At 49.4% G+C, this 17,530-nt stretch overlaps 3 protein-coding genes across 5 annotated transcripts; 2 read left to right on the top strand and 1 right to left on the bottom strand.

Moving 5' to 3' along the window:
- The first annotated feature begins 81 nt into the window (after positions 1–81).
- On the top strand, positions 82–4,032 carry LOC120899835. Of its 2 annotated transcripts, XR_005739102.1 has the most exons (9): positions 82–693; positions 753–897; positions 970–1,636; positions 1,714–1,910; positions 1,972–2,137; positions 2,213–2,313; positions 2,401–2,408; positions 2,489–2,614; positions 3,498–4,032. XR_005739102.1 is itself a non-coding variant. In XM_040306102.1 (8 exons), exons 1-8 carry the CDS (start codon positions 668–670, stop codon positions 2,502–2,504), a joined length of 1,326 nt encoding a protein of 441 aa, XP_040162036.1. In that variant the 5' UTR covers positions 82–667; the 3' UTR covers positions 2,505–4,032. The 2 variants fall into 2 exon arrangements, 1 of the variants encoding a protein (XP_040162036.1); XM_040306102.1 differs by having other exon boundaries at positions 2,489–4,032.
- A 933-nt stretch (positions 4,033–4,965) lies between these two features.
- LOC120899834 (dnaJ homolog subfamily C member 7) lies at positions 4,966–16,807 on the bottom strand. Of its 2 annotated transcripts, none has more exons than XM_040306100.1 (4): positions 16,277–16,807; positions 6,695–6,945; positions 5,558–6,607; positions 4,966–5,477 (listed from the first exon to the last, which is right to left on the bottom strand). In XM_040306100.1, the coding sequence occupies exons 1-4, from the start codon at positions 16,468–16,470 to the stop codon at positions 5,359–5,361; spliced, it is 1,614 nt and encodes a 537-aa protein (XP_040162034.1). In that variant the 5' UTR covers positions 16,471–16,807; the 3' UTR covers positions 4,966–5,358. The 2 variants fall into 2 exon arrangements, with proteins under 2 accessions (XP_040162034.1, XP_040162035.1); XM_040306101.1 differs by lacking the exon at positions 16,277–16,807 and adding an exon at positions 7,461–7,725.
- LOC120899833 lies at positions 9,151–15,463 on the top strand. The gene is made up of 3 exons (XM_040306099.1): positions 9,151–9,485; positions 10,204–11,253; positions 11,330–15,463. Exons 2-3 carry the CDS (start codon positions 10,236–10,238, stop codon positions 15,091–15,093), a joined length of 4,782 nt encoding a protein of 1,593 aa, XP_040162033.1. The 5' UTR covers positions 9,151–9,485; positions 10,204–10,235; the 3' UTR covers positions 15,094–15,463.
- Positions 16,808–17,530: the final 723 nt, after the last annotated feature.

The raw sequence follows: 17,530 nt of genomic DNA, 5'->3' as shown, positions 1-17,530 counted from the left end.
TGTAAAATCTCGTGCGTGAATATCTCCCCCTTCCAACCGCGAACAGAGCATTCTCTCGCACTGTTCCTCTCTCAAAGCATGGCTCCCCATTTTACGCTCACAACTTCTCTCCAGTTACCAGTAAACATGTGCGTTCGAATTGTTGCGAGCGAGTGACAAAGCAAGCGCTACTGCCAGCTGTCAAATGTCCTTCGCCGGACATATCCTTCCAACGTGCGTGTTGTACAAAAAGAAACAGAAAGAGATGGCAAATGTTGGAGAGCATGCGAAATAAAAAGAAAAAAAAAGGGTAAAAAGAAGGTAACACTTACATCAAAAACACCTTTCTTCGCTCCGTGTCGGTGTCACAGGCTCGAGGAGTTTTGTGTTTTTGTGTGCATAATTTTCCACCAACCTCCCAACCAATCAACGATGACTGAACTGTAGGGAAAGCTGATTTAGTTTGTCGCTTTTAGCGCTTTAGTTTGTTAAGGAAATAGGCCCTCCTCAGCTGTGTTTGTTAGAAACCAAAAATATCTTAATTCGCTCCAGGATTCTTTGAGTTCTGTCGAGTCCTACCATCAGCCACATAGGTTTTTTCGATTACGTACCAGTGTTTTTCCCCCGTTGTACCTTGACTTCTCCATCCCCGAGTGGTGCTGTGCTGTGTGTCGTCACCTGCTTCCGGATGGCAAAGTTACGAAGCATCTTCAAGTAAGGATTTTTCGATTGTTGTTCCTCAGAGTGGCTCATAAGTTCCATCTCTTTTGCAGAAAACACCTGATCCCTAATCTGGAGCGCAAATGTCGCCTGTGCCTGTCGGATAAGGAAATCGTACAGTCGATCTTCCAGTCGGACAACAGCAAGGAAACAACCGACACGCTAATAGAGAAGATCTTCGAATGTACCGCAATCATGGTAGGCGTTGCGACGACGCCAACAACTTGATGTGTTTATGTGATGTTTGAGTATCCTTATTCTTATTGTTAGCTCTCCAAAGATTACGACTACCCTTCCCCTATCTGCGAGGACTGTGCACTAAAGCTGGACGAGTTCTTGCTATTTCGCACGAAATGCTTGCGAAGCAACGAGATCTACCGATTCAATCGACTTCACAAGCAGCGGCTTCTGTTTACCAGAAAACCAATCACGACAGAGGACCGTGGTGGAATACCCTGTGAAAAGCTGGATAGTGAGTCTACTGCATCAACAGACGAGCCGGAGGTTACTGGTGGTGTTAGTGGTGATGTGTATCCCAACGAGGAAATTACTATCCCTTTGCCCTGCTCAGTTCCTGCCGTGGTCATTGCCGAGGCGAGTGGATCGAGCAGCTCAGACAGTCGGACAGTTATCGAGCAGGAACGATGTACTGCCGAAGGTGATCCGGAACAGGATCACAGTTCGATCGTGACGCTAACGTTGCAAAACGGAGAGGAAGAAGTTACGGAAAGTCCCTCAATACAACAACAACAGCATCAGCAACAAGAGAATGAAACGGGATGTAACGGGAACCATCAAGGTTCGGCCTCGTCCGGGTTGGACGAACCAGAGGTTGAGGAGATCCCGCGTTGGAAGAAGCCACCGGATCCGGACGATAGTGAAAGCACCGGACGGTTATCTCCCGCACCCGTAGTACTTCTCGTGGATGAAACGGACAGTATGATGAGATATTCTATGTTTAAAAAGCCCGCAAGAAGTTAGTACTTACTCAGAAATCTATTCTATTCCAAACAGCTACCATAAGTGAGGCTGAAGATGTTGAGGAAGTGATACTAATACCTGCCGAGCTGCTGGACCCTTCCCCGACGACAGGTGACGAACTGGAACGGGTGGAGATGATCGGAGACGTAAAGTTCCCGATCGAAACGATTGAGCAGCTCGACCAGTTGGAACGATTAGTTCGAACGTGCGATACGGCGAGGGAGCGCTATGTAAGATCTTCAGTATCTCCTATTTTCGACCTTCGACCTCGCTGACCTTTCACCTTCCCAGATCACTCTGCTGCGACGGCTGAAAACACACGATACCTCGCTCAGTGACACATATCAACGGTTGTTTGCGGACCGGCTGCTGATCCACTACAACTACGATGGCATCTCGCCTAAGTACAACAAACGACCACTGAAAACGTTGCTACTGTTCACCGAATGTATGGCTGGTAAGCGGTCGAAATTGGGAAGAAATAATTTTAATGAAGTCGCTAATGTTTCTGTTCGCCTTGGACGTGTTCTAGTGGCCTGGGAGGACCATATGGATGCCGGTAGGGTTAGGGAAGCTGTAATTGAGGCTGTGAGAAAATCCCATAATCGCTACAATCAGTACAACCATCGGAAGGTAAGGATCATTGGTCTGTTTGTTTGTAGATGGTTCTTTTATAGTAATTTTTCTTCATATTCCCATTATCTAATGTCTTTCGTCTAGCGTGCCAGGTGAGATAGAATCTTAATAAATCCTTCAAGAATTGCTTTTAATTCTTCCCCTTTTCCTTAAATTTCCATTAATTATAAAGCTACGAATGGTTATAGCTGACGATACCCCACTAAGTAGCGGTTCAAGTGAGGGAGCAGATGAATCCACAAGCTGCCAGCGAAGAAGCCGCATTAGTTAAACGTTTTATCAATTCCTCTGAGGGGAGGTTTGTTTTCACTACAACATTCACTACGACACAATTTTCTATGACACAATACACAGATTCGTACGATTATTAGAACGAATAGCTAGAAAATTGCTACCAATAAGCATGGTTGACTGTTGAGACACAGAGCATAGTAGTAGTAGTAGTAGCATAGAGAGTAATAACATAGACGTAAAGAGTGAGTACGCACATCGTGTGTTTAGAGCGAATCGAACCAACTACACCGCGCAATTTGCAAATTACCAGTATTATAATGATTGTAGTAGTCTCTATTTAGCAAAAACCTTCACTAGTGGACTAGTGCGTGATATACTTAGGCAACACAAAGAACGACACTACTGACTGTAGGAGCTGAGTAGACAGACAGTGACGGTAGCAGCTCGGATTTAAGCAGCAACGTGTTCTTAGAGAAATTTAAAACAAACCCCAGTGATAGTTATGTGAAGCAACAAACAAACGTACAATGTACTAACGTCCTGCGAACGGAAACAGCGCTTCACTTTTATGGCAGCCATTAGTAGCAGTAGTAGTAGTAGTAGTAGAAGTAGTAGCGAGAGCAATACCAGTTAGAAATTATGTCAGTGTACACGTCAGTATCACATCTTTTCACGCCGTTTTATCAGTTGCTGATGAGTGCGTACTTTTGTTAAAAGTGTTCATAAACTTTTGTACCTTTACATAAGGCCTGCGTGCGTATGTGTATGGCGACTGTGAGATGCCATTTTTGAACCATTTTATTGTGTGTATGTGTATGTCTAGATAGAGTGATATCATGATGAAAGGGGACCAGCATAGGACACGATCCCCCGCTCCCATCTCCCATCTCCCAGCCCCTATGCTCCACTAAAACTCAAATTAACTTGGGCACTGTTTGCCATTTCAGCCTATTTTAAAGTTTCAAAAAGAACGAGCAATATCTGAATACGCGACCGTTCCTGCTGAATAAACAAAACAAATTTAACAACGTTTAACAATAATGATAAAGCACACGGTTAGTGAGCATAAATAACGACAGCAGCAAGAACAACCATACAGCTGTGCACTTACATATGGCGTCCTTATCAAATCAAGCAATATTGCACATGCAATCGAATGCAAGTTGGCTGTGTGGTTCTTGCGGCAGGATGGTGTGATGCAAAGGAGAAATCAAGCTGTAGGGACAAAAGGAGCGAGCCACATTTTCACAAATTCATGTTTTCATCTTTTCACACGTGCACAAACGTAAAGCTACAGGAGAGGGGTTTACTTTTAAAATGATTATCGTACTATCATGAGAACGGATTTCTCTCTATCTCTCTCTCTTTCTTTCTTTTGTTATAATGTAAAGGAAAAGCAAACTAATACTGTGAGAAAGATAGCAACACTACAAGGGAATAAAGTGCAATACAATCTTCCACATAACGTTACACACACACACACCTTACGCCGTTGGTGGCATCGTTTCGTTTCTTTCAAATACCGCTCCACGAGAACAAATCACCGGTTTAGATTTTGTGTTCTTTTTAACGTTTAATTTCACCTGTAATTCTGTGTATGCGTTAGTTCTGTTGCTTCCCCTAACATCGGATTACATTGTATCATCATTGATTCTGTTTTATGTATTGTTACTGTTTATACGAACTTTCCGGCTTTCCCTCACGCAGGCGTAGATGGATAAGATTGTAAGGTTGTAGTTGCTTTTCGGGACACAATTTTTGTTTAAAAAGCATTTCAGTAAATTGATCCGAATTCAAAAAAGAGAAAACGAACAAGTTTTGCTGCTAACGTGCAAGATCTCTCTATCAGGGACGGCGTATTGTAAAAAAATGTGTGGTAAATGGCTAGCCGTATTTGTAATATCAACAGAGTGGAAAATTATTCACACAGTTTCTCTAAAGGGACCTTCAAAAAACCCCAACTACGTACCGGGGTACCGGGTAGCGCGGGTTATAGAGAAAGCGAGTAGAATGTAACAACGTTCATACTTGAACTCAAAATTTTAAAAAATTGAAAATTCACCACTTTTTACGCTCATTCATTTCGTTTTCACAAATTAAGTTCAAAGATACATTCACCCGAAGCACAGCACTACAGGTTCGTTCAGAGGTAACAAACCGTAGCAATGCAGGGGTAGCAAACAACTACAAAACGATTTTATAGCGTGTTACGGTTACTGCTGTTACATTCACTTATTGTTGGTTGCATTACTGTAGTACAAAAGTGATGATCGGGGCAAAGGAATTCACAAACAGAGTAACAAAAGTGATTTAAAAAAAAAGGTCATCCACGCACTTTGCGGAGAGGACGAGTACGAGCTAATTACAGTAGTTTGAGTTAGATACGGATCTCCCACGGTCATATACTTTACTACCTTTTTTTTGTTTTGTTTTGCTATGCTTTTTCACCTTAACGAAGAAGGAAGTGTGCTCACTCACCACCGTTCGCTCTCTTTCTCTCTCTTTTTGCCCTCCAAGTGTCGCAAAACACAAGCGCTACGCCAAACAGCGGTACGCGTCCTTGTCCTTCTCTGCCTTGTGCGTTCCGCATACCTTACAACGGAATACGGACGGGGAGAGGTGGATGAAGGGGCACAGACCACAGACAGTATGGGGTAGTAGTACATGTGTCGTTTCTTCACGGTTGATTACAATATGCGCTTAAACATCTAAGTATCTGCTGCACACACACACCTCACCTTCCTTCACATAAATCATGCGCACGAGAGCTGGCAAGCAGCAGCAGCAGCAGCGTCACGCGGTATGTAATTAACCGAAATGGAACGAAAAGTTGGAACTGTTGCCACCGCCACCGCCCTGGAAGCCGCCGAACCCGTAGTCGGACGGGAAGAAGAACTGTCGATAGATTTGCTGCGGATCGATGTCGGCTGGAAAAGGTGCAAAGAAAAGACAATTCATATTAAGCTTCGCCGTCCCTAGTTGGTTTACGCATATCTGCTTCGTTTACCGCTGTGGTTCATCTCCTCCAGGTCCTGGCCACTGTCGTAGCGCGATTTCTTCACCGGATCCGACAGTATCGTGTACGCTTCGCCGAGCTCCTTAAACTTGCGCTCCTGCTCCTTCTTCTCCTCGTCCGTCGCGTTCGCGTGCCGGTCGGGATGGTGCACGAGTGCCCGCTTGCGGTACGCCTTCTTAATCTCATCCTCCGACGCCTGCTTCGTGACGCCCAGTATTTTGTAGTAGTCCTTGCGCTTCGACTTCTTCAGCTGGAACTTGGCGTCGCGCAGCAAATTCTTCACCTCCGGCGAACGGTCCGACTTGAGCGCCTTTTCGTAGTCCTTCACCGCTTCCTCGTAGTTTTCCATGTTGTAGTACAGCTTGGCACGCTGCAGCAGCGCCTTCATGTACTTCTCGTTCAGCGCCAGCGCACTGGAACAGTCCGCAATCGCTTCGCGCAGGTTGCCGAGCTTCGAGTTCACCAGCGCCCGGTTGTAGTACAGCTTGCTGTTGATGTCCTTGTTCTGGGGATCGATCTCGAGCGCCTCCGTGTACGTTGCCAGCGCGTCCCGGTACTTGCCCGACTTCCACAGCTCGTTACCCGATTCCTTCTTTTCCTTCAGCTGTTTCGCTTTCTGCCTCATCGCCTTCGCCTTCTTGTGGTCCGGGTCGAGCATCAGCGCGCGCTCAAAGTGCAGCAGCCCCTTCTCCAGGTTGTCGCTGTAGTACAGCGTCAGCCCGCGCACGTAGATCGCGTCCGCGTTCGTGCTGTGCGTCTGCATGATCGAGATCGCAATGTTGCACGCCTCCTCGAAGCGTTCCAGCATCGCGAGGCACTCCGCCTTCAGCAGCTTGTTCTGTATGCTGCCCGGTGCAATCTTGATTGCGTTATCGCAATGGTACAGACAGGTGCGATAGTCCTTCTTATCGTAGCAGGCGGCCGCCTTCTCGTTCAGATCGCGCAGCTGCTTCAGACTGGCAATCTCCTCCCGCAGTGCCGTGTTCGAGGGATCCAGCGTGAGAAACTTGCGAATCGCTTGCTCCGTACCGATGACATCGCCTGGAAGGGAAGGGGAAATGGGAAAAATCAACAATTGAAGCCAAAACATGATTTTCACCCATTAAAGGGCATCGCAGCGCTACTTACCGAGCATCAGGGAACATTTGGCCATACGGACGTATCCCTTCTCGTACTTCTCGTCGATCGTGATGGCCGTCTTCACATCGTTCAGGGCGGACCGATAGTCGCCGAGCATCATGTAGCAGGCTGAACGGTTGCCATAGTAGGCGGCCGTACCCGGGCTCAGGTGAATCGCTTCCGAGTAGAGATGCAGTGCCGCCTCGTACCGTTTCAGCTTGTACTCATCGTTTCCGGAGTTTTTCTTCTCCTCTGCCAGCCTATCGGAATATAGGGGGAAGCGAAATCGAGAAAACAAAATGTATCTCTATTAGTACGGTTCGTTCTACACCTTTCGGAAAAGGTCACACCCGGTAGGGGGGTAAACGTAACGTAGCATTTTTTTTCTTTTTTTTCTTTTGCTTTGCTTTAGCGACTGTGCAATCGAACTCAGAAGCTCAGTTATAAATATTCACCGTGAACGGTGAAGTACACAATGAGGTGAGTGAGGTAGGCTGTAAGGGTTACGGGGTAGGTTAGAGGAAACGATGGAGCTCGCTACTCCCCCCCGCGACCTAGGTGTAAGGAGGTGACGTGTGACGCAAATTTGACGGGAAGAGAGGAGGGGGCAATCGTAATCGAATGATATTCGCGACACTGCCCCTTTACTGCCCAGTACATTAAAAAATGGGTGCTATAATTAAAACACCCTTTACTACTGTGCACGACGACTGAAACTGAAAAAAATGCACTTTGGACAATATTTTATTCGACGTAATAACACACACACACACACCTTTCGATTGCCACAACTTCCTCCATTGTGAAGCACTCAGCAGCACGATGCTGTAGCGTAAGCTTTGCTGGTATTCACTTGCGAAATGGGCTCGCACGCACTGAACACCGTGTCCGTCCTGGCCCGGTGGAAATTGTTTGCCAACGAAAACAACTTTTCTTCCCTGTTCCGTTTCTGCAAGAAAGGAAATTGTTTCCAAATAGCAACCAATCTCTCACCCCCACGAGCTCGCACCAAGGGCACAAAGTGAGCGAAAGCCAGGTCGGTGCAGGGCGTTACTGGATGAAGGCTACTTAACGTGGGCGAAGCACGAGCACTCGAGTTGACAGTTGTGCGCACAGTTTAAAGGTGAAGTAGGTACTAGGAGTACGGGTGGTTCTCGAAATATGTTAAATGCCGTCAGGCGATTAAAATGCAATACATTTTTACAACAGAACTCATTGGGAACCATACGAAAAATATTATTTCTTCAAATATTATTGATTTTAACTTGGGTATGGTCTGTCCTCGAAATAGGGGATACGCGGTTTTGTAAAATTGACAATTCATTTATTAAACTGCAACAATTTGCTCTATTAATTATAAAATGCATAAATTACAATATTAAATTACTTGTCGTTTAAAATTTTAAAACCTCATAAAAACAACAATATGTAAATAGTCAATAGAAATTGTGTTTCGTAAATGATGATGTAGAGTCAGAATTGAATATTTGAAAGCTTTTTAGTTGAACGCTCGATAGTTGGCTGACAGTTCAATTAAAAAGCGTGCATTTGTATGGAAACCCCGGTTTTTGAAAAATTCACAAAAAATCTCATGGCCTGCCGTCAAATTCAGATGTGTTTTTGAATGAAAAAAACGTAGCAATTAAAAAGCACACATTCAATAGTTCAAAGGAATCAAAGTTCAACCAGTGAGTTCGAACTGTATATAAACGAATTGAATTAAATTCAACTCATCCATTTCAAAAGTGCATTTAGAGTTTAAAAAAAAAGTGACAATCGAGTTACGAAGATGTGTTGGGTACACATAAATCACATAGAACGTCAATTATCCAGTCAGCTCAGGACTGGATAATCCGCCCCCGGATAATCGTAACTAGTGAATAGACTGTTTACAATTATAGTAAAAGGTGTTCAAAAATTACTTTGTTTCAGTTCTCTTGAATAACACCCTCAAAACAGCAAATTTACCATATTTTATAATGATATTTTCACAAACATGATGTTTTCGATACAAAAATCATAAAATTTACTAGTTATAGAAACAGTGAATTTTAACCAATCGAATCATTCCTAGTAGAATATTTTTTAATAATTGACTTTAGTTGTAATAATTCTCCTGGAACAAAAATGAAATTCGAAAAGCAATAGCTAGGTGCACTTTTTGATTTTTACATTACTTAAAATTATTGCAAATGTTCGCCACAATTGAACAGCTGTCAAATTTAAGCGCACGTTTAAGCCGTCCACCTGTTAATCCACCCCCGTTCACGCGAAGTTCTACTATATTTAGGGCTATTTTAGTTCGAAAATAAAATAATAAAAAAAATAAACCGCTCAACAAGTATTTTATGTTTGCATGACCCAACCTTTTCGCCATATTGCTCACGGGTTCATAGTGATGGTCCACGGGATCGGAACTATAGCTCCGCTCCAACCTTCAGCACCCAATCCGGCCCGCCTGCGAGCTGTCAAACCGAAGGGTAACAAAAAAAAAAAACCTGCCCAATTTTTCTCTACCATTCTTTGCAATTGTTTTCAATTAGTTAACACAGTTTATTTTCTTACTTTTATACACTGAACGGTGTAACGAATAACTAAAGCGTGTGGGGGAAATGTAAACAAAGAAGTGTGTCCGAAGAGTAGCCCACAGCACCTCATTTTGATTCTCCAGTTGCCGCTAGCCAGAAGACCCGTGTGTGTATGGCGAGGGGCCTTGATACGATGGATGCCCAAAAGGAGGAATAAAAGTGAAGTGAAATTTGTGACCATTGCTCGAGGCTGCGGCAATACCCCTTTGCATGTAAGCATCTTGGTGTTGCCGGTTAGCAAAAAAAAAAATCCAGATATTTATAGTAACCAAACTCACCCGGTCCACGGCTGAATACGAGCGAATCGAACGGTGGAACTAATGTAAAGGCGATTATTTTCTAAAATGGCGCATTGAACGTGTTAAATTCATCGCCCATCGGCCGATGCGAACCTCGAACCAACCACATTCCATCACCCCCAGTCCCACCTCTCCTCTCCACAACCGACTCGCTGTGTACGCAAATCAGCTGTTTGCACCCCCGCAGGAGTTTTGTTTTGATGTCCGACAATTATTGAATAACCTCAATTTTGCTAGCCATAACCTAAGTTTGTGCTACCAAACAAATCGGCCTCCGTTGGTTGGCTGTGCTCTCTCAGCCTCCTCCGTGTGTGTACCGAGGCGAGCACCCATTCATGCGACCACCGACATCGACTTGACAGCGCTCGCGCCCTCTGGTGGCAGACAAGCGTACTGGCGCTCTGCTTTATCTCCCACGAAGCACGCGTACGTGTGTGTGTGTGGCTGTGGGTATGTGTATGTGTGCACAAGTGCCGAAGCTAAAAAGAGCTGTCATTTCTCGATGCGCGATGGAAAGCGGTAAAGCAAATTGCAAATACTTTCGCCTTCGTAGTCGCCGTTCTTGTGCCGTGTCTCATATTTCAAGAGCAAATTTTCGGTTGATACTAATCGTGTGTCCCTTCTCCTACAGTGGGGTAACCGTGGCGTAGCGTGCCAGCAGTCATGAACCACAACAACGCATTGCCTCCGCTTTGGCAAGTGGCAACTACTACCGGCGGACACCCGACGCGAATGAACAGCAGTGCCGGCAGCGGCACGAGCAAACTCACCGCCGGAAGCATTTCCTCTGTGAAGTACGTGTCTAATGCACGGCCTACCATGAAAATCATCAACATCCCCAACCAGCAGCAAGCGTCGATGACGGCCACCAGCGATGGGACGCTGCTTTACGGCACGTCCATCGGAGGAGCCGGTTCGTATCTGACAGTGACGAACGAGCAGCGGCAAATGCAGCCGGCGCCACAGGTACGCCGACCGGTGACAACCACCACCACCACCACCCATGCGGCACTGCTGAGCGAATCCATCCTGCTGCAAACGCCGGACGGCCGGGAGTACCTCGTGGACGAACGGTCGATACAGAACATCGATCAGATACCGCCGGAAAACTTGATCTACATGACCGCTTCCGAAGCGCTGTCGGTGGTCGATGCGGATGACGTCGGCCAGCTCGCGATTGTGGACGAAAGTCAGCTCGCGCTGCACGATTACGTGGTGCCGGCGGAGGCGGCGATCGATCAAACACAGCACCAAGTACAAGACCAGCCCGCCACCTCCGTCGAGGCACAACAGTACGCGGAAGAGTGCGAAGTGACGGAGGAAGTGATTACGGACGATTGGGTGCAGCCGCAGGGCGAAGAGTGCGTGCAGGTGACGGTCGACCAGCTCGGCGTGAGTGCGGTCGTGGTGCAGGAGGAGGACGACATTTCCGTCCCGCTCGACCAGGACCAGTACACGCTGTCGCGCCCGTACCCGTGCGATTTCTGCAGCCGGCGGTTCCGCAAGAAGAGCAGCCTGCAGAACCATCTGATGGCGCACTCGAACGATCGGCCGCACTGTTGCAACCTGTGCGGGGCACAGTACAGCCACCGGGCGGATCTGATCAACCATCTGAAGCAGCACGCGTACTCCGTGGCGGAGCAGGACGAGCTGGCGCTGCGCAGTGACCAGGAAGCGGAATGTATGTTATTTTTCATCACGTGTTGTTCATTTTCCGTGAGCTCATTTTTGTGTCGTTCCCCTGTTTTTGCTTTCAGATGATCTGCCCGATCTGGGGCACACATCCTCCGGGGGCGGCGGCCATAGCATGAAGCATCGGTTGCGGCACTCGAGCGACGACGAAGACATGTACATCCAGAACTCGATGGTGAGCTACAACTCGCAACCACCGATGCAGCTGATTTCCACCACGCATTACGGTGCTTCGTCCTCGTCGACGGTCGGCTCTTCTTCGTACGCGCATGACGTACCGATGGAGCAGTCGCCTTACCTCGAGAGCGTTCCACCCGTGCTGGAGCAAAAGTACGCGCACGGCAAAATGGATCCGACCGGCCCGGCAACACTTTCCACCACCGGCAAACGTACGCCGCGGAAAAAGCAATCCCAAACCACCCAGGATACGCGAACGGCACGGACAAAGCCAGTGTTTGCCTCGAAAGTCGGCAGTCGGCAGATTAAAAAAGAACCCCTGGAGCATGGGGAAGGTGGTAACGCCATATCATCGCCACCTCCCACGAGGACGGTCGCAGCGGACTGGCGCAAACCGTTCGTCTGTCAGCAGTGTGGCGCATCGTTCGCGCGAGAGAAAGCTCTCCTTTCGCACGCCCGCACCCATGCCGGCAGCACGCGCTACGATTGCGCACTGTGCAATGCGCATTTTTGGGAGCAGTCGCTGCTGCGGGACCACGTGCAGCGTGCGCACCCGGCGCAGGAAGCTTGGGTGGCCGACCACGAGCCTTACGGCAGTGCGCACGGAGCGATAGAGCTGCCGGTGGTGACCACCACCACCACCAAGCAGTACAATTGTGATAGCTGCAGTGCAGTATTCTTCCAGCTGGACCAACTACTGAACCATACGCACCACGCGCACGGCACCTTCGAGCAGCAACAGCAATCGAGCTCTAATCGTAGTGTGCTGGTAAAGCAGGAACTGCTGCAAACCTCCAGCAAAGTGGAGCTGGAAAGTGACCGTGAAGCGGAAGCTACCGACCAGGAAGCGGCCGAGGAGGACGAGGAAGAGGAGGGCGAAGAGTACGACAATCTCGAGTACACAATCGAACACTACGAGCAGGCGCCGCCGCCGCAGCGTTCGAACGAACCCGACCAGTCCGCGCTGACGTGTCGCGATTGTGGGGAGTCGTTCGACAGCGCGATGGACTTGCTCGACCACAGTGAGGTGCACGGTGGTGGCGCCGCCCAGTACGAACCGCTCGAGTGTCAGCTGTGCGGGGAGAAGTTCCCGGACGAGGCCAACATCAAGCAGCACGTGCAGGACCGGCACCGGGACGAGCTGACCGCAACGTCGTGCGCGATCTGCGGCAAGCGCTGCAAAAGCCAAACCACGCTGATGAAGCACGCGTGGGACCATTCGCGCGAGCGGGCCCACTCCTGCTCGAAGTGTGGCAAAACGTTCCACCACATGACGCGGCTGAAGCGGCACATGGACTCGCACCGCAACAAGGCCGTGCGGTGTGAGGTGTGCAAGGAAGAGTTCCCGGACGGCCGGACCCTGATGAACCATCGCCATTCGCACACGAAATCGAACGAGTATCCGTGCCACGAGTGTGGCAAAACGTTCGGCTCGCGCTCGTCGCAGCAGATCCACATGCGCATCCACACGGGGGAGCGGCCGTACGCGTGCCGGTTCTGCTGGAAAGCGTTCGCCGACGGGGGCACACTGCGCAAGCACGAGCGCATTCACACGGGGGAGAAACCGTACGCGTGCCCCGTCTGCCCGAAAGCGTTCAATCAGCGCGTGGTGCTGCGCGAACACATCCGGGCGCATCATTCGCAGGCCGACGCGAAGCGCGGATCGCCGGATCAGCCGTACTACTGTACGGTGTGCAGCTCACCGTTCGGCACGACCGCCGATCTGGTGCAGCATCTGATCGAGCACAGTGACACGAACACGGCGATGAAGCGCAAACCGCCCACCTTCCCGCGCAAGTACAAGCGGCGCCGAAAGCTGAAACCGCACGAGCTCGAGCGGCTGCAGAGCGGCCGGCGGAAGCAGAAATCCAAGCGCCAGATGGACAACGAGGAGGAGGAGGAGGAAGAGGAGGAGGACGATGACGATGGGAGTGGGGGTAGTGGGAATCAATTCGAGGACGGCACGACAGCGCGCACAACGGATCGCACGGTGGTGGAACGTGCGCGCGGCGATGGCAAACCAACCGGCTCCTCGTTCGTTCGCTACCATCCGGACGGGACGCGCAAAACAAGCACGCGCGAAATGTACCTTGAGTATGACGACATGGGAGGAGGGAGTGCCTCACATGCCCCCAAGGCATCCTCGCAAGGTATGCTGGACGTCAATGGGATCAATCTGCTGAGCAATGTTGTGCTGCTGCACGGACAGCAGGAAGAGCCGTCCCACGCGCACAACAACAACCATCTGCCCGAATCTCCTCCCCGGCACATGTTCGGGGAGTTGCCCAAAGCGAAGCAGCAACCACCGGGAAGTTCGCGCATGATTTACACCCAAAAATCAACCACAAAAGCAGCCCCAGCGTCGTCCCGCAAAACGCCATCCGCCCGGAAACGGCCCGCCGCCAAAGAGCAGCGCCCGGCGGCAGCGCCACCGCCGCCGGTGAAGCTGGAACCCGCCGAGGATGATCCTGCCATCGCGATGGAAGCGTTGTTCCGCGGGCGCAAACGGAACGCTTCACTGCTGCCCGAGATACCGCCGCACCGGATCTCGTCCGTCGGCTTCCCGCTGCTGGACGATGGCAACACGGACGACCCGATGGATGAGCCGGAGCAGCGGGCGCGCCGCAGTACCGCCTCGTTCAGCGCCTCGGAGGACGATCTGCTCAGCCAGCAGCTGCTGATGGAGATTTCGCACAAGAGCAAGTACACCGAGCGGTTCAACAGTGACACGCTGAACGATCTGGAGGAAATACTCCGCTCGCCCGTCAAGGGTGCCGGTTCGCCGGCACTGGCCAAACGTGCCACGACCGTTCCCTCCACCAGTGCTGCCGGTAAGAAGCAACAGCAAAGTGCTGCTGCCGCTAAAAAGCCAACCAGCCAGCGTAAGCGAACGGCAGCACCGAAAGCAAAGGCTGCGGCGAAGGCGAAGAACAAACCTGCTGCTTCCCCCACTGCCAGTGGCGCCGGTTCCACCAGTAGCAGGCAGCCACCACAAAAGCCAGTGGAAAAGCGAGCGGCCCGAGAACCGCCGGCAGTGTTGCGCAGTCAGCGGCTTACGCGCCGCCAGCTCGAGCGCGAGGTGAACTTTCTCAAGGAAGCGTATGACGCCGGTGAACCGGTGCACGAGGCAACGGCTGATGGGTCCGGTGGCTCATCGTCCGTGGCGGTTGTAAAAACAGAAGCGGTCGATAAACGCTCCTTGCTGGATGGCGCCGCGACCAGTGTGACTGAGGACCGACCGGACAGTTCCGAACGCTTGGCAGCGATGCTGCTCAACGATGGTCTTCCGGACGAATCGGACAGCAGCAACAGCAGCGGTGAGGGAAGTCGCCGTAGCAGTGTGATGTCCACCGCAGCGCGACAGACGCATAAGTACGGTCCGGAATCGTACGCAGAAGAATTGCAGATGATGGAAACGGCGGAGGAGGAACATGTGGTAAAGCAGGAGGATGACCAAGGGCAGGGTGAGCATCACTACGAGCTGGGTGACGACGATGTGGGTGAACTGTATCTGGATGATAACGACACTACTACCTCAGCAACAACACCAGCCGCAGCCATTGGTGACGAACCGTTGCATCGATGTTCGATATGTTGCGCCTGCTTTGATGATCGGGCCCAGCTCATCCTGCACGTTCCGGTGCATATTTAGGTGTGTTAGTGAGCGTGTGTAATAAGGTGCCCTAGGCATGCTGGTTTTGATGCGTTATATTGTTTTCTAACTGCCAATTTAAACCCCTGTGTACAGTGTGCATTCACAAAATAGTGCCCCCCCAACGAGCCGTTTTGGGTGAATGATGGGGGTAGGTTAGCTTTTAATACCTAAAGTCTCACAACTTTTTTTTTGTTACGTTTTCCATCAACTTATTAAGGATCGCTTCTTAAAAAAGAATCCTACGAAAAGTGTCCGCGAAAGTCGCAGTCAAAAATGAAACCCATTACTTGAGCAAATAAAATCGTTACAAGTTAAGAAAGCTCTTGGCGTGTCTCTGTGTGTTTTTGTGTACATTTTTCATCTAAAAATCTCGCTACAAAAACCGCAAGCAGGAAACGGTGGGCACCGCAGAACGCCTTCGCAGATAAACGCGCCCACCTCACACCCGATAAGACGCAGCCGGAGTGAGGGTTTAATCTTATTTCTCCCCAAAATAATTATCTTACTGCAACAGTTTTCACTGTTTGCAATTAAAGCAGGCAAATAATATTACAAAAATCCAATTCGGAGGGCCACCCGGAACACCGCCGTGTCCCAGTTTGTGCAACAATGGGAAGTGTGCGGATGATACCTTCCTGCGTTAATTGTGTCTACCTCAGATGCGTAATTGTTGTGCCCTCGAAACAAATGGCAAATTGTTGGGACCGCTGTTGTTGTCGTAGAACATTAAACAAAGGATGGGTGCGTCGTCGTCGCCGTCGTCGGTTGGCGGGGACCGTTCGGGCTGGCGGGCAAATCAAACCGTTTGCAGTGTCGTGCGGGTGTAACACAAAAATAAATCACCCGTTCAGCTTCAGATCGTTAAAGGGATGTGTATTGCAAGTATTGATTTTGCTCTTGCTGTTCGCAATAGCTAGACGCAGACGGATACCGATATCAGGGTCAGGGCCGTTTCACATACTTTTTGTTGCTACGGAACCAACATAACCTCGCCCGTTGGCTGTTGGTCGTGGGAAAATTTCTCTCACTGCACGGGCCGACAAGAACGTCATCGCTCCCTACCGTGGAGGAGGAAATTAACCAAAAACCTAACCATACAAATGTGCCCTTTTGCTAAACCATTGACGCACAAAGGCATCAGACGATTGATCAGAGAAAGGGAGAGAGAGAGGCTACTCACATGTTAACATCGACCGGCACGAATTCGACCTCATCCGAATCCTGCTCGGAGGCGACCTCCACCGTCTCGCTGGTGTCCATCGTCGACGGTGTGCCCGCCTCCTTCGGTGCGCTCGTTTCCGGCTGATCCTCGATCATAATCACATCCTCCGACTCGGAATCGTTGCCGAGATCAATAATCGGTGTATCGGACATGTTGGCTGCACCCTCACCACCACTGCCTGCCTGCCTGCCTTGGGGCCCTTCTGTGCTGCTTCTAATGCGTACTGCGTACCACCAACAACCAACACGGCACCGGATTTTACACTTTGATCCTGCTGCCAGCAGTGGCCCAATAGAGGGTCAACAATCAATGGGAGGAAAACCCGGGGAAAACTGGACACGAACCGCACACACGAACGCACGCACGCACACGCACACACGGGGATTGGGGACTGCTTTTTTCCCACCGTTTCGTAGCGGAAAAGGGAAAATTTTGGCTACGAAAGAGTAAATAAATAGCCTCTCTCGGTGGTACACAATAACAGCAGTAACAGCAACAGCAGCTGGTGCAGTACGTGCGCGAGAGAAGGTTAGGGCAAGGTGACGTTTCGTACTGCTTCACCAGCTCATTCAAACGCGCGTTTGACGTTAGGGAGCAAAATAAAACGGGGAAAATTGAGGAGTTGCTCAAAACGAAATGTTCCTTTTTTAATTATGTTTTTGTTGATTATGTTGATGACTTTCGTGGAATCAACTAGTTAATTTAGCTAAAAATGCACTCGAATCCGAGAAGTGCATAAATTCCAGCGCACTTTGAAAAGAAGAGTTCTTATTTTTGTCTAATTCAGACTAGAAATCGAATCGAAGTATCGAACGTTTTTCCGCTATGGAACTATTTCCTAGAGTCCAGTAATTGAAACTTTATACGAGAACAGATTTTATATTTACTCCGGCTCTAGAACTGAAGCTGACATGAACTTATCCCATGTGCCACAACTCCACTAAACGATCACTAAACGGGTTCTAAACCGCTCAAGCTCTCAACCTAAAAGGAATCTAAAAAGACTTCGTTTAGCAGACGGCAACGACTGATGCATTCTAAAAATAGCAACAACAAAAAAGGCTGATGGGGCCTACACAGAGGAGCTATTTCTTCGCTTTGAGAGCTTTCTCCTTCCCTCTGTACTTTTGGCTTGATTTGCTTTTGGTATGGTTTTGCATTGAAGTTGTGCATCGCTAGAACTAGAACGGCGATACGATTGTTTAAATACCA

This window comes from Anopheles arabiensis, chromosome 3, assembly GCF_016920715.1.
Source record: "Anopheles arabiensis isolate DONGOLA chromosome 3, AaraD3, whole genome shotgun sequence".
In the NCBI taxonomy this organism is placed as follows: Eukaryota; Metazoa; Arthropoda; class Insecta; order Diptera; family Culicidae; genus Anopheles; species Anopheles arabiensis.
This window is presented reverse-complemented; position numbering and strand designations above follow the sequence as displayed.